The 17,500-nt window shown below is 44.1% G+C and overlaps 1 protein-coding gene across 2 annotated transcripts in view; it reads right to left on the reverse strand.

Annotated features, from left to right (window-relative positions):
• Positions 1–9,092: 9,092 nt before the first annotated feature.
• The window catches only part of aoc1 (amine oxidase copper containing 1), a 12,201-nt gene continuing 3,793 nt past the window's right edge, over positions 9,093–17,500 (reverse strand). For both annotated transcript variants that reach the window (XM_063206207.1, XM_063206208.1), the window contains exons 4-7: positions 16,519–17,500; positions 15,167–15,455; positions 11,033–11,165; positions 9,093–10,062 (exon numbers count right to left, since the gene is read on the reverse strand). The exon at positions 16,519–17,500 is cut by the window's right edge and continues 99 nt beyond it. In XM_063206207.1, coding sequence (XP_063062277.1) covers positions 9,793–10,062; positions 11,033–11,165; positions 15,167–15,455; positions 16,519–17,500 — 1,674 coding nt within the window. In that variant the 3' untranslated portion in view covers positions 9,093–9,792. The remainder of the gene's footprint in view (positions 10,063–11,032; positions 11,166–15,166; positions 15,456–16,518) is intronic.

Consider the following 17,500-nt stretch of genomic DNA (forward strand, 5'->3'; position numbering starts at 1 on the left):
CACGGTCATTAAAAAAAGTTCCCAATGACTAAAAACAACTTTTATTGCATGTCCCATCACATGAGGAAATAGAAATATAATTCTAACTAAAAAAAGAAAACTGGTCATATCACTCCAGTACTCAGGTCATAACGCTGGCTACAGTGAGATTTAGAATTAGATTTGAGTTTAAAACTCCTCTTAGTCTATTCGTAACTAAATGAATTAGCAATATCATCCTAACAGATGTCTTATGTCTTCACAGTCTCCTCAACTGAATGCGCCTAGGGTACAATCCAGACAGGGTGAAATGGCATTTAGGCATTATGCTGCCAAATGCTGGAACCAGCTTCCTGTCCAAATTAGAACTGCCCCAACAGTATCATGCAAAAGAAACTAAAAACAGTTGTATTTCCATCTGCCTTTGGTGATAGTTATTTACTATCTAAAGTGCTTCCTACATTATATTCTTCTTTTCTTTCTTTTCTCTTCAGCACATTGAATGACAGTCATGTATGATACGGTGCTATATACCTATAAATACTGATATTGCTTTTGCTGTAAGCCAGACTTTATAAAGCAAGTCTTCCACTTGCACACAATGTTTTTTAGATCTTGTCTTGTCTTCACTTTATAGTTTATATATTACTATCATTTTCATTTTACCTGATTTGTTAGCTGCACGTGTATGGAAAAATAAATAATTTCTCCATGCTGACTACTATTGAAGTTTGAAACCTCTAAAAGAAACCATGAAAGTGAACCCTATAGCTGTGTGAAGTGAGAGGCCTCTCAAAGAGCAAACTCTACATATACTGTGTATTCACACTCAAAATGATTCCAAAGTATGTGTTTATTCCAGTTTGTGTGATTTTCAAAGAGTACGCTACTCAAATTTACAAATATCAGTTTTATGTCACCATCTGCTCTCCAACTGATGTTCATTCTTGGTCAGGCACTGCTGACAACGTGGACCCCTAACAGTTCTGTTGTTTTTGTGCATTCATTTTCAATGGCTGTGTTCACTTTCACTGACTGTATGCAGGCTTCACAGCATAGACTAGAGTAGAGTACTACTTCTATTAATCCAGAGGGATATTAAGGTGTCTGACAGCTTACATAAATACACAATCACAACAAAACAAAGACCTAATACACATTATTGCAGTAAACATAAAGCACACACACACACACACACACACACACACACACACACACACACACACACACACACACACACACACACACACACACACACACACACACACACACACACACACACACACACACACACACACACACACACACACACACTCACACACTGGGTAGCATGTTGCAAAAATAGCGTAGCTCGTGTAGCTTGTGTGACATTGGTCTTAGGCACTGACAAAATAGTAAAGTGATTACATTTAGATATTTTTATATGTACATATTTCATTTTATATTTACATGTTATATTTCATTAGTATTTCTTGTCCTCTGCTGAGAAAGAAACTTGGTGGGAATTGTATTTCTGGTGTGGTCTTCTGCAGTGCGCGTGAGGGAGTGTCCTTTTGCATTTGGCAGATTATGAGTGTGTTTGTGTGTTCAAGTTCAAATGCAGGTGAGTGTGTGTGTGTGTGTGTGTGAGTGCATGTGTGCGTGCGTGCATGTGTGCACGTGTGCGTGCGTCAGTGTGTGTGCCTGTGTTTGCAGGGTGTGAATGCATTTGTGCGTGCCTCTGTGTTCACATACATGGGGTGTTAGACCTTTTGGGATGTGCACATTTTGAGTGTGTGTGTGTGTGCGTGTGTGCGTGTGTGCGTGCGTGCGTGCGTGCGTGCGTGCGTGCGTGTGTGTGTGTGTGTGTGTGTGTGTGTGTGTGTGTGTGTGTGTGTGTGCGTGCCAGCGCACGTGTGTGTGTTAGGGTGTGGGGGCAGTCTATTTATAAGTGCTGGGTAATTACGAGGTGAGAGGAAGCAGAAGTGTGACAGACCTGCTGAATCAAACGGTGTAAAATGGAGCTCCATTTCAAAAACCCAATAGAGTGTGAGTGTGTTTCTGTCCCAGTTACACCTGCAGACCCTGGGAAAGGGCAACCCATAGAAATCATATTATAGTGAAATAATAAGCACAAGACGACATGCTAAAGGCTTTAAATCATCTTAAGTAACTGTAAAGCAGTTAGCGGCATGCACTTTACGATGCGTATGTCTGTGCCCCCGGAACAGTGTGGGTGGCTTGAGCGCCTCACCATGAAAGCGTTGACAAGCGTTGATTTAAGGAAGCCGCTAATATCTGTGTTGCTATGGAAAAGCCATGTGTGAGACGGCTGTTGGCGGGTGGCCTAATATTTGTCTTGCTGTGGTCAAGTGTATGTGGGCCACCGCAGGCTGCTGTAAAACGACGTGTCCAGTAGAGGGCAGCATGGGACAGAGCTTTGATTAAATTCATTTCATGGTCTGGGTTCAGAAGCTTGTGAAGTTATACACTTTTTTGGCTTACTTTTTATTTTAAGGTCTCTGTTATAGTCATTAGAAGAACCTGTAAAAGTGATACCCTTTGTTGTCTGTGTAAGCAATCCAGTGCATACCCATCTCAAATTAAATGCATTTCAATGCAAATGCATAACAATTTCTTACACCATAAATGGTCATAGTTATTACAAAATGGCAAAAGGTTCAGAGAGGTGATAAATAATGCTTAGGCCTATATATATATATATTGCATTTCTGTCACTGTTGTCAGCGACAGCAGATTTATTAATAACAGTGAAAATGTGCTTACCTTAACATGCACATGCAGTGTTAACAAGGAGCCTCAAAGGTTTACAGGGGTATGCGTTTGATTCATGACTTGACGTGCGTGCCTATTGTCACATGGTGTGAGGCTAGAGTGCCCACAGCATGTGCCAGTCAGGGCTGGACTGGGGGGAGAAATAGGGCCCGGGCACTTTTGGCTTAAAGGGGGCCCCTCATAATTAGCGGCGCAGAACTGACTCACCGGTGGGTCCCGGTTTTTGAAAATAGGGGCCCACGAGGGTGCGGGGCCCATCAGGAAATGCCCGCTATGCCAGATGGCCAGGCCAGCCCTGGTGCCAGTTATGCTAGTTATGGAACCACATGCTGTTGTCTGCTCTGTTTGTTCCAAATAACCCCCTTGCAAGGAGATTGTGAACAGGCTCTGTTCTAATCAATGTGGTGCCCTAGGCAAGTACCCCCCCCCCCTCCTTTTTCTGGAAGACATAGGCACCTTTAAACATACTGTCATACATCTGATCGAGCACAGCTGATCTAGTACTTATAAAGTACTGTATGTACTAAGTGCCCGTGAATAATCATTGTCAGTGAAAAGTCACCAGTCAATGTAAAGTTTTATTTTGCTTAAAGGAACACTGTGCAGGAAATGGTCAAAAAAGGTACTGCAACTATGCTGCTCATTGAAACTGGGCTGCCTATTGCCACATTTGATCTTTACATGAAAGTTTACTAAGTAATAAACAAATATTTTCTAGTATGGTCCAAGTACAGTCATTTTTGCAGCTAAAATGGCTATTGGCGGAAATTCATGGAGAAGAGCCCCCTTTTCATTTATGAAAAGTGCAATTTTTCCAGTCATAATGAATACTTAGAATTTGATGGTGGTGATAAGTATTCATGAAAAATGTAACATTAGTGAATGGGCAGCATGAATTCTGGAAATAAACAACTGAAAATCTCACACAGTGTCCCTTTAATATTCCAATTCTGTGGGACTTGGCGCCCCCAAGACATTTGGCGCCGTGGCGACCGCCTTGTCTGCCTATGCCTAGCGCCAGCCCTGATTGTAAAGCAAAAACACCTCATAGCCCAGTGTTTTTCACAACACTGGGGTTGGGACCCATGTAGGGTCACCTGAAATTCAAATGGGGTCGCCTAACATGTCTAGGTGTGAAAACAGAATAGTGATATATTAGTAATAAATTAATTATCAATATAACACATAATTAATTAATATTCTGCATGAAACACTGCATAGTCTACAATCTTACACTTAGAGAAATATATATGTATGTATGGGTCTAATAGCCAACAAGTTAGTTCATGCGTGTTTTTTTTTGGTCATTATAAAGTCAAAATGGGGTTCCGGTCAAAAAAGGTTGGGAAACACTGTCATAGCCCTTTCGTGTAGATGGGATGGCCAGCGATCATTATTCACTGTGTGTCCTCAACCAACATCATTACAATGTTGCTATGCCATTACCAATCTTAAGAACCCGATTAAGACATGGTCATTACAATTTTGGTGTCAATAAGGTTATAACAGAGAGCCTTCATCATGAAAGGTGTAGGAGCCTCTATAGATGAGGTCGTCGGCGAGCCTATTCACTATTTGCTGAAAATACTCAACTACATCATAACAACAATGCCTGTGATTTCTTTCTTTTCTTCTTATATGTATATGTAGTCCTGTTTTTTTGTTTGTTTGTTTGTTTTTTGTCTGTGTTAGTGTATGTTTCCCCAAGTAAAGAATTATTTATAGTGAAAGTGTAAGAAAGCCCTTTGGGAAACTCCAACTCCCATTGTCATTGTGACACAGCACTCCACAGCACACAAGTGAACACTGCACACTGCACACAACGAAATTGCATTTATGCCTCACCCGTGCAAGGGGGCAGCCCTCAGTGGCGCCCCATGGGGAGCAGTGCGGTGGGACGGTACCATGCTCAGGGTACCTCAGTCATGGAGGAGGATGGGGAGAGCACTGGTTGATTACTCCCCCCACCAACCTGGCGGGTCGGGAGTCAAACCGGCAACCTCTGGGATGCAAGTCTGATGCCCTAACCGCTCACCCATGACTGCCTTCCTTTTCTTCCTTTTATGTGTTGTCTTGTATGTTGACGTCTTGTTTGTGGTATATTTATGTGGACCCCAGGAAGAGTAGCTGATATGTTTATCAGCTAATGGGGATCCTAATAAAATATAAAATATCAAAATATCAAATTACTGAGAGCCTTAAGTAACAGATTAAGACATGTTCATTACAAATTTGGTGTCAATAAGGTTATAACATATCTACATGAGGTTTAATGAGGCAGCTATGCTTTGTAGCAAAACATTGATATATAGTACATGAAGCCAATGGAGTCGTACACCTGTCTATTGAAAATATATCTACACAGGTCCAATCATGGCTCTAACAGCTGGGCACAGGACTGCTATGCCGGTCACCTGTGTTCAATTCCGACCCGGGTCATTTGCTCATCCTTCCCCGTCTCTCTCCCAGCTCAATTCATGTCTTTACTCCACTGAAAAAAAGGCCCCTAAAATATATTTTGTAAAGACAATACATCTACTGTATAAACCCCACTTTGCAGTCCACAAATTGTGTATGCAGTTTGGAGCCAGAATACAGGGGAAAGGCCGATTGTCAAATGTGAAACGAGTAAAGCATATTCATTTTCTTTAAATTAACTTGTGTCTGTCAGACTTCAGTCAGCATGGCTGATCCTCCACAGGAAAGGTTGTGTTGTTATTGGACAAATAATGGTTTTGAGGTTTTGAAATTTAGCAGTCCTTGTTCAGAGAAGCAATAAATAATTAAAATAAAATAAAAAAGTTATTAGGAGAGTAGGCCTACTCAAAACCACACTCACACACACACATGCGGCGCGCACACACACATGTACCATAGGGCCAATAAAAGACACACACACACACACACACACACACACACACACACACACACACACACACACACACACACACACACACACACACACACACACACACACACACACACACACACACACACACACACACACACACACACACAAATCCACCCCAGGGCCAATAAAAGGCTAGTTCATCACTCATAGTCCACTTTTTTCAAAGGACTGTGCAATGCACATTAATGTCCATTATAGTCTATCATGACCCCTCGTGCAATCATATCTATCCAGTCAACACCATGGCACTGATGCAGGTGTAATGCCAATGCTATGTCTTTCACCATTAGTGCTGCTATGCAAATCCTAACTTACTCTCTCTGCGATGTGAAACTGTATCTGAAGGAGATAAAGGTTGTGTGTGAGATCATGGCCAAATAAAAATAGAGATGCATGATGGTGTTGTATTTTTCTTTCTCAGGAGAATGGGGATGGATGGAGGATCCACCAGTGTATCCTGGATGAGTGACCTGAACAGGGCTGGCATGGGACCAGTAAAACAGTCCGGGCATTTTTGTTGTTGTTGCACAGACCAGCCCCCTGCTTTTCTACATGATCATGATTGGCTCAGTCCACTGTACATTAAACAGATGGTCCAATGGGTCACCCCATCTAAATTTAGGGCTGGTCTCTAAGGGAAAAAAAGAAACAATACAACATCATCGGCCCCTGAGGACTGACGGTCCACCGAAAAAATGCCCTGTATGTCAGATGACCAGTCCAGTCCTGGATCTGATCCTCTCAGAGCAGTTGAGCTTGGCCACCAGTGGACAGCCAGTCACCCCAGGGGGCCCGGATGTACCAATCATGGGTGAGTGAGTCAGCGAACCTTAAACAGAGTCTGAGACACAGTTGCTACTGCTGTTCTTGCTGCTTAGTCAGTGTATCCTTTCTCCGTAGCCAAAGGCCAACTTACTCATTGTATATTTTGACTGAAGGTCAAAGTGCTAGGTACACACACACACACACACACACACACACACACACACACACACACACACACACACACACACACACACACACACACACACACACACACACACACGCACGCACACACGCACACACACACACACAGTCATTCTGCAACCCCCAAGGGGTACCATCGATAAATAATAGATCATTTTGGGACTTATCCTCCCTGACAGCTAAGCCACTGAGCATTTGCCACTACTAGTATGTAGAGTCTGCCCCATGCAGTTGTAGGACCCAATACCTATTGCCAGGGACGCGGGCAGCTTTAGCTGGGCCTGGGACAAAGACATCTGAAAGAGCCCCAAACCCAACACATACAATAATGCGGATGTAATTTTGGGCTCCCTCTCTCCCTGGGCCCGCGATAAGTGACCCCTTTGTCCCCCATTGTCGGCTTCCTTGCCTATGGCTAGAGTGTAAGCAACTGCACATGTGCAGTTCTCCAATCCCAAAGGCTCACTGTCTTTGCTTGCCAGCCTGACAGGTCAGGAAGATGACAGAGTAGGTCTATCTGGGTTCTTTCTGCAAAAATATAAGTCAAACAAAAAACAAATAGGCCCAATTACAGATAACGTGCCCAGTTCCACAGTCTGTCCTACAGACATGCCTAAATGTCTCTTCCCCAGTTCCCCAGAGAGTGTTGTCTTCTACACAATTCCAGAGACTGTCCCATGTGCCCAGTTGTAAGTTGACTGCCATATAACCTGTTCAGGACTCTCTGCCATATCCTCAGTCTGTGGAGCCATAGGAACCGTTCGTGTAGCTCTCCAATTGCATCCCTGAAGGATGTATTGTCACGGTGACGGATTTTCACAAGATCTGAAAACACGGTGACGATTAAGCAGCCATCGCCATGCCAACGTGGAAAGAATGCTAGTTTTCTCCTGCTAGGAATGAGTGACCCGCGCAACAAACCCCACCCCTCCCTCCCTTTCCCCTTCCCCCTCCCCGACCTCCCTACCCCTCGCAGCCCCCCCCCCCCCTCTCTGTCCTTTGGTTTTTACACAGAAACACTTGACTTGTTCGCTAGGGCCCCTGGCCTGCTCTCAGCGCAGTCACACTGCAACTTTACCTTACACAGAGGTTGACTTTCCATTAGACAAACCTAGGCAATTGCCAAGGGCCCTGACCAAATCTGCCCACACCAGTCATGGTAAACACACAAAAAAGTAGGCCTAAGCCCTTTTTGGGAAAGGGTGCCCTCTACCTATTAAATCCTAAATATCTCAGCCTCCGAAGCACATACAAACATGAAATAAGTTGCATTTAAAAGCTAGCACCCTCATTTTGCATTAGAATGTGTACCCACATTTCTAATAACAACTCTCAAATCTCAAGGGCCTGTATGCAGCGTATATGTGTCTCCAGGCTTAAATGGGTTAAGTAATCAAGATAATTTTTTAAACGTGAGAGAGGAAGTGGGTGTGATGGGACAATTCTTCAATTGTTTGCTTGGATAAATTACTACAAAATACTAAAGTTATGAATTGATTTTTCCAGTTTTTTTTGGTAGGTCTATATAGCCTAACGTGCAAAGTAGGGGTGACTCTTATTTTGTGTACATTTTTCAAAGATGACTTTTGAGGGCCCCATGTTAATATTTCGCCCAGTACCCCAAAATGGCTAGATCCGCCCCTGCCCATACACTGTAAAAAGAGTTTGGTAAACAGACGGAGTGGGGAAGAATTTGTATCGTAAAGTGGCGGTGGTGGCGAGACAATAGGACGTGTACCAGGCCCTGTCGGCCAGCGTTTGACGTGGTTGACGTGCACTATACTTCGGAATGTCCTTGTAAAAACGGCTGAAGAAACATTGTGGTGTCTGTGGCGAGAACATTCAACACATCAAACTCACTCACTCACTCACTCACTCACTGCACAGAAAGTGAATGGGACATTTTCTCTCATTCACTTTACCACTAGGGAACTTGCCCTGATACTGTGGTCTACTCAATACACAACTGTTTTGTGAGGAAATTATGAAATGTTTGTAACATCTATGCCATGTATTGTAATAAATAGATCCCCTCAATAGTTTTAACATTAGAATTTAATTCAGAAATAAGATTGGTAAAAGGTGTTTTCATTTCACATGAAGTATCAACTATTCTGGAAAACAATAGTTCTGACAGTCAAGCATAAACACACTCATTATTGGTCAGTCAGATCAAATCATTGTTCACAAATTAGGATATTTTTCCTCAGGCAAGTGCACACATGTTAGCAAACGGAGCGCTCTAGTTTAGTTGGGACACTCTAGAGATGATACACAAGCCCATAAAATATGTGTACATGTTACATGTCCCAGGAACAACACAAAACAGACAGAAGGGTACAAAGTAAAAAAAAACCTCAAAAACTTTGTTCATTCACTTCAATCCAAGTGCATAGGCCCATACACACATAAACACCCACAGATACAGTAGGCCTACAGCCACACTCAACTGTTATACAGACACTGTCAAACATTAAAGGCCCTGGCTGGTCTCCCTGGGTAACCACCCAGGTAAAAATCCTGGACTGTTTGCCTGGAGATCCGGATGCAGCAGTAGCACATTGTTTACAGATAGCCCCGTGTCCGTGGTGAGGCTAAAGCGTTCCCGGCACAGCACAGCACACAGACCTTCCCAAACGATTCCGGCCCCAAAGCTAAGCTCACAGGGGGAAAATAGGCAGGGAGGCAGGCGGATCCTGGTTCCTGCATCCTGGATGCTCCGAGGTGTTAAGTCTGGCCCATGGAGACTGCTCACGTCAAGCGCTAAAACCTCAGTCCCAGCTCCCCACTTCGCTCATAAGACAGTTATGACACCAGTTGTCAGGAGACACATTGCTGTGATTTAGATGTTGGAGAGGCTTTTTTGGCCACAGTGCATTAAAAAGAAACCCAGAGTGATCAATCCCAGCTGAATTGATTTATTTGTTATTATGTTTCGAATATGATTTCATGAAATTCCAGTAATTGTCTGAGGGGTGAAATCACTGTTACTCTCAGTATTGGAACCAAGAGGCTTATTTGTTTATGTGTGGAGATGTGATATGTGCCCGAATATGCTTCGAATTTCACTGCAACTCTCACGGACCACTTACTATTTACATGAATAAACAAAACAATGTTGGTCCATTAGGTAGCACCACAAATGAGTGTCATTGATAGTGTCACACTCCAGCGTACGTGCCGTTGTACGTGAACGGCTTTTCCGTGACACAGTGACCGACCACCTCTGGAGTCCACCTCTGGATCTTGGGTTGGCCGTCTGGACCCGGCCGCACGATGATCGTGCTCCGCGACGCGAGCGACGGGTCCTCGTCGAAGAAGTTGTAAGGTCGCAGGAAGAAGCCGACCGCGTTGCCGGGCGTCGCAGTGTTCGGGATGTCTTCGGAGTGAGGCACGTGCAGGAAACCGACCGTTACCCAGGCGACCAGGTCCTGAATGTGAAAGATGAGTTGTAATCAGTGGGGGTCCTACAATGACTTGCGCCTTATAATACTGCTTGTAATATGGGCTTATCATAGCTGACAAAAAACACTTATAGTAAGGTTATTATTACAACAATGTGGCAATAGTGTAGAAATAACACTGAAATGGTTTTTATGTTATATTATGCTATTTTAACATGTTTTATAGCGATTTCCGCGATGTCATTGGAGGTGGGATTTCACGGCGAGGTGGGGTTTCACGGTGGTGCCCCCCCTTTTCCGGGTGCTGCCCCGGGCAATTGCCTGGTCGGCCTGCCCCTAGGACCGCACCTGGTTGTAATATAATTACGCAACAAAGGAGGACCGGACTCTTCATGGACTCTGATGATCATGGACTCTGATGAAGATGGCTTGACCATCCAAACCTTAGTCCCTATGTTATGCACCTGACTAAAAGAACAGAATTACATATATGTTGCATATATGACTTTTCTTTCGACGTAATTTCAAGTAATTAGGCCTATGCATCGTACCCTAAAATAAGTGTGAACAGGCCCATTGCAGGACCACCGGCTGAGAGCATATATCCATGAGAAATCATTTTTTAAACAAAATCTCCACAGATCAGTTGTTTATGGGAGCCTAATGTGTTACATGGGGTAAGGGCCTTTCACCAGGTAAAAGCTCATTGGAATAGAAAGTAAGTTCCTCATAATTACACTGTATTTTTTTATAAAAAGTTTGCTTACTCTATACATGTCTTCTTGTCACATTGTTACTCATGTACAAAGGATGAAAGGTTGTGTTAACGCCGTACACCACCCAACCCAGTCTTCCACTAACACAAACAGACATTCTAAATATTTGCCCTGAATGTTCAGTGGTTGTTGATAATTCCAACAAATAATATTCTAACTCTGAAACATTTCTGGTCATTTTTGGGATGCCAATGTATCTCTCTGAGACGCTTTGTCCTCACTTGCTCTGTGATGTTCTCGTTATTGCGGATGTAGTCTTCAAAGGACACGGTGGGCTCCCACGGGTTGTTCTGTGTGTATATGCTGCTGCTTTGGGCTTCGCTGTCCTTGTGCCTTGTCACTGCCAAAGGATATCTGTGTATGAGGAAACAAAATGTGGCAGATGTGAGAAGAAATAAGTATGTTATTCTGAAGCTCTGTGTTTTGTAACATCTGTGGATAAAGAAAGAACAATGGTTGTATGTAAGCAAGGAGTGATCTCCTAAGCTCATCATTAACTGGAGGGCTGTCACACATGACTGATGGTGATATTGGATATTTTTGTGGACAGTTTTCTTTTTGCCGTGATGTGAGAAGAAATCAGTGATATTACTTGTATACCCATATGCTACACATGACTTGCATATGTGTGCTGGGAGGGGTGGTTGGAGAGGGGATGGATGCAGCATTTGTACGTGTGTTTTTGTCTATTTGTGTCTATTTGTGTTTATATCCTGTTTTTATTCTGTGAGACCAAAGGCAATTTTCATGCTGGCATGACAATAAAGTCTATTCTTCTTCTACTGTATATGATACTAAAGTGCCTCTTTCCAACAGAGCCTAAGGATACCTGTGGATGATGGAATGACATGTGGTGCATGTATGAAGAAATCAGTGATCTCATATGTTCATTATTTAGTGGAGTGCTGGCACACATGATCACTGATATTGGATATTTTTTGTTGCCAGTTTGCTTTTTGTAATGGTGCAAACGGATACAGTCTGTAAATGAAGAAATGGAAAAGTGATATGAGGAAGAACTCTGTGATATCATATTCATGTGCTATATGATACTAAAGCTCTTAGAGAAATGCTCTAACCTTTACAATGGTGCCAGAAGATATCTGCAGATACAGAAAGGACAAGTGGTGCACGTAAGAATCCCATATGCCCATCATTTTTTTATTCTCGACAGGACAGTGGAGGAGAGACCGGAAACAAGTGGTGAGAGAGAGAGACCAGGAAGGATCTGCAAATGACCCTGTCCGGAATCAAACCCGGGTCGCTGGTGCAGCAACCCTTTGACTCACTGCTAGACCATGGCAGGCCCCAATAAGCTCAGCATTAAATGGAGTGCTGTCACACACATGGTGACTGCTATTGGAGATGTGTTATGGCCAGCAATGCATGATACTTAAAGTGATACTGTCCCATTTTTGGAAATAAGCTTATTTTACACCTCCCCTAGAGTTAAATAATAAGATTTTACCGTTGTCCTATACTTTCAACTGTTCTCTGGGTACGGCAGTGCAAATTTTACCTCCAAGCTAGCAGTTAACATTGAGTCCTATGAGACCAGTTAGCCACCAGCTGGTCTCATAGGACTCAATGTTAACTGCTAGCATGGAGATAAAATTTGCACTGCCATACTCAGAAAACGGTTGAAAGTAACGGTAAAACCTTATTATTTAACTCTAGGGGAGGTGTAAAATAAGCTTATTTCCAAAAATGGGACAGTATCACTTTAAGGTTGCATTTTGTAATGATGTCAAAGGACATCTGTGGATAAAGACATCGATACGTAGCAGATGCGGGAGGAAATCAAATGATCTCATTTTCACTCATGGAGTTCCATCACACGAGGTGACTGACAGTTGATACTGTATTTTTTCCAGTCAGCATGATACTAATGCTGGCTTATCCCATGGTAACTATACCCCCTTGGGTAGGGAAGCTGAGAGAGGTGGGGGCACTGGAAAGTCATCCATACACAATATGCATACACAATATATTACCAATATATTAACAACACAATACATACACAATATATTAGGACATTGTCCGCACCAGGAGTGCGTTTCTTCAAAGCGTAGTTGCTAACTAAATTACCTACTTTGTTGTTTTCAATACCTCTTCCCATTATGAACTACCCAAGTTATTAACAGGCTAACAACTTCTCTTTCGAGAAATGCACCCCAGAGCAACAGAGACAACAGAGAGAGCAGATAGGAAGGGCCATCAGGGGTGTCGTTACAAGGGGATCAAGTGTTGATGATTATCATGACTTTCAAATCTCTTCAAGACTTGGTCTGACCAGAGCATAACTGTAACGTTCTAAAACAGCATGGTTGACCCACCTCCCTTGGTTTGCTACTGGTCGAGGGCAGAAAAGCTGAGCCAAAGTTCAAACCCACCATTTTTTTAGTCCCAATAGAACGTCTCTGCTTAAACCAAGTCACTGCCTTGAACACGCCTCTACCCAGGACCGTTGGAGATGCTCAAAGCTCAAAGCTCAAAGCTGACAAAGTGGGTGGAGTTCCCCTGCCCGGGGAAACTCAGATTGTACCTGAACAAGTGTGTAGCAGAGCCGAAGGTGTTGCGTCACTGCGAGGGCGGAGCCAGGGTAGTAAAGTGTGACTGAGTCACCAAGGCCCCATGTAAATAGGGGGCGCACCTACAGTCCGATTTATGTAGATACATGGCTGGGGGGTCCATTGGAGCTGATTGGATATAGGGCCCACAATTTGCTGCTACGCCCCTGGGGACCATGCATATTGTATGAGTAACATGTCTTAAACATGACCACAGGAGGGAGGACCAGTTAATTCCCTGTATCAGGGTTTCCCAAACTGTGGTGCGTGCACCCCTGGGGGTGCGCGGCCTGCCACAAGGGGTTGTGGGAGCTGAATAGAGCAATAGCTGATATGTGTGTTTTTATATAGCATTCATGAACATTACATCGTTTTTAATTGTTTGGTGAATTGTATGCAGGAAGGATCCATCTGAAGTGTAATTTATAACTCCTAGACTTGTCATGCAACAAGTTCCATTGTAATGATGGCAGAAAAAAACGTCAGGTCTATTGGAAATGAGGATTCCCAAAATGTGCGGCTGTGCAACATTTGCTTAGGGGGTGCGTGAACCACATTTGAAATTGTATAAAGGGGTGCGCGGGGGGAAAAGTTTGGGAACCGCTGCCCTACATCTTTCCCCCTGATGATAAGCCACTACAACCCCAGTCCTGGATCAGGTTGCATAAGTCAGCTGACAACCGTGCCAAATAAAACAGAAAAAAAAGCTTTCAGGATTTTTGCAGGAATTTCAGCTTCGTAGTCTCTCCTCCTCAGAGTATACTCGTTTTGCTTGATAGAATGTCTGTAGTCGCCAGTCATCTGTTTCTAATCATGGTGTAATGTGCATAGCTCGTGTAAGGTGTCAGCTGTGTTTATGTACATGTAATAGCAACGTTGGTGCTGTTGTGTGCCTAAAATGAGCTAGCCACATGTGTCAGATGGACTGAGTCATTATGTCTACTGCTGCCGTCCCGCTGACGGACACGCACGCACACACACACACACACACACACACACACACACACACACACACACACACACACACACACAAACACACACACACACACACACAGACACACATGCAAGGGAAGCAAGCTCTGAAACAAGCTTTGGAAACAAGCTCTGGTACTGGTTGATGAGCGACAGAGAGAGAGAGAGAGAGAAAGAAAGAGAGAGATATGACTGTACAATTCAATTCAAAGGTTTTACGATGAGATAAACATGATGCTACATGCACTTCTGGTGTAATCAGTCATCAGTTGCCTGTCAGGAGTTGACAAGAGCAGGGTTCGCCCTCAAACTCCCCCTCAATCTTCCCTCTCATTAGTGCAATCAGTCTCTTGTTGCACTCTCTGTCTTGAGTTATGTTCCCTCTTACGTGTCCTGCTATACGGTACTTGTTTTTTTGTTCTGTGTTCTAAAAGATGTGCTCACGGTGGATTCACAGGGTACACTATTGCAAGTTCTTCATTAGGTCAGTGTTCTAAGTAGAGACTTGTATGCTTTGTTCCTATTGTTGAGAGGTCTGCAGACCTGAGTTTTTTTCTGTCTGTCTGAGTTCTATCTAGCATGCAGTCTGTTCTGTGATCCATTTTCCAAGTTCAGTGATCTGATATCTTTTTTCGTTCAGTGTTCTGCATGTTCTGTGCTTACAATGGGTTCACTGGGGTGTCATTCTAACTTTTGCCTCAACCTAGTGTTCTAAGAGCAGAGTTCTACGTATATTTTGTTCTGCAGGCTTCCACAGGATGTTCTGTTCTGTTCTGTTGTCGGAGCTCTGTGCAGCACGTTCTAGGTTCTCACCTTGACCAGCTGATGCCATTCTCCTCCTTCCATCCCTTGGGCAGGACGCTGCGGCCGTGGGAGTTGAACTGGATGCGGTAGCCCTTCTTATGCCCCCACTTGTTCTCCCGGTGGGGGTTGTAGAAGTGTACGTAGCGTGGGAACTTCTTCCCGAATCGGAAGGCGGCACTGCGCTCCGTCTCGTGTTGCGTCTTGAACAGGGCGGCCTGCTGGTAGACGTGCCCGGGACTCCATGGGTTGGACACGTTCACAAACTTCAGGTCGATAGATTCAAAGTTGTTTTCCCGTCCTGCGCAAAAAACAACCACATGGAATGGATTTATTAGAGTAGAGTACTTCTATTTATCCCGAGGGAAATGAAGGTGTCTGACAACTTACATAAATATACAGATACAACACATACACAAAGACATAATACACATTATTGCACATTGCAGTTAACATATACAGGCAGAACAAACTTGACTTCAGCAATCAGCCTCACATAATTACATTATAGGTGTAAATATGATGCCAAGGTTTTACTATGAAGACGCAGGGGTCATAAGTGACTTTTTTTGTCCATCTCCACTATAGAAACAGCTGATGCATTGTGTTTTCAACATAAATATCTCGAAGCTACAGTGCAATGTCAATATTAATCGAAGTTGTGGATGGCGTTACAATGCGCAGAAGACAAGCAGCTGTTTCTGTTTTGTTTGAACAGTGTCTCTGCTAGATGGCAAGGAGATGCCTTAAGCATTACATGTGATGTAAAACAATGACATACTGTAGTGTAACTGAGAAAAGCTGATTTTTTTTCTCCCTAAAAAGTAGACCTTCTAGAGAGTATATAAATTCAACCAGTTTAGAAAACAGCGCCTCTGCTTTGCAGCACAGAAAACGTTTGTGTGAACGTAGTTATTTCTATTAAAGAAACTAATAATTGCTGTATACAAATAAACAATATTGTGTTTATATGATGCTTTATAACAATAGGAAACCTGATCTGGGACTGGGGTTGCAAATGTTGCCATCTGGCTATAAACCTTTTATGTATTCACATCTGCAAGTTTTATCATGGCCTTGCCATGCTACGTTTGTAATGATGTGCGCTGCATTGTCTCTGCCAAATAAACTACAAAATAAATAAATAAATGCAATACAAGTATAAAGGAATAGCAGAGAATTGGGCTTGTGACTTGTGACTTGGACTCAAGTCAGACTTGAATCACAATTGTGATGACTTGAGACTTGACGTGACAGTTGACACTAGGAATGACTTGGAATGACTTAGGAATGACTATTGACTATTGACTTTTTCCAAAATAGTGTCTTGTATGTCTATCTCAATACTAGTAAATATAACTCACCAGCAATGTCCAGGTCTACTTTGTAGTGGATGAGGTGGGTGTGCAGGTTGCCCAGTACATAGCTGTAGACCTTGGTGCCATAGTTCAGGCCGTTGGGCGTGAAGAAGGTAGCGTGGATGTATCCAGTGGCACTGACTCTGGCCTCCATCACGCCGTTCTGGTAGAAGTGGAAGTCCCAGATGTAGTCGTAGTTGTACACGGTGGAGGTAGTCCTTATCACCAGCACGTGGTTCTCAAGGCCGGCAAAGAAGTTGTAGCCTCCCTTGAAGTCGCTGTTGAAATGCCTCCTGAGCGGCATGGCCGTGGTCATCTCGAAGATGCAGAGCGCGTTGCGGAAGCGCACCGGCTTGTCTGTGTCGTAGTAGTGGTACATGTCCTTGAAGGTGGCGATCTCTGGGCAGTCTATGCCGGGCGCGAGTTCAAAGTCGGACGTTCCCATGGCCCAGCCGGCGTCAATGTACTTGGTCTGCATGGCAGCCGGGGTATCGCCCGAGTAGAAGGCGACAGCTTCCTGCAAACTGACTTCATAAGCCACCCTCTCGCCATTGAAGCGCAGGTCAAAGATCGCCAGTCCCGCAGAGGAGCGGACGCGGAACGCGAAAGACCAGCCGGCGTACTCCACAAAGTTCCCGTCCACGTGGTAGCGCGGCCCCTGCGGCTCCACCAGCTTAGGTCCGTGTATGTTGCTAGGCGTGTTCGAACGACCCCGGGGAATGAAGGTCGAGTAGAGGTCGTTGGGGTCGTGCTCTGGAAGCTTGACCTTCTCCACGGTGCCCTTGTCGTACCCCTCCATCAGCTCTTCGACACTGTCGAAATACTGGCTGTTGTACCACACCTTGTCCACGGTCCATTTGGTAGGATCCAGGTCGCGGTGGTTGATGAGCACTTCGAGGCCCACAGGGTGGATGAAGTAGCCCTCCACGAACTTCTGCAGCATGACCCAGGTGCGGCGCTCACCGGCGGCCAGCCCTCGCGGCGCGAT

This window comes from Engraulis encrasicolus, chromosome 9, assembly GCF_034702125.1.
Source record: "Engraulis encrasicolus isolate BLACKSEA-1 chromosome 9, IST_EnEncr_1.0, whole genome shotgun sequence".
NCBI lineage: Eukaryota > Metazoa > Chordata > Actinopteri > Clupeiformes > Engraulidae > Engraulis > Engraulis encrasicolus.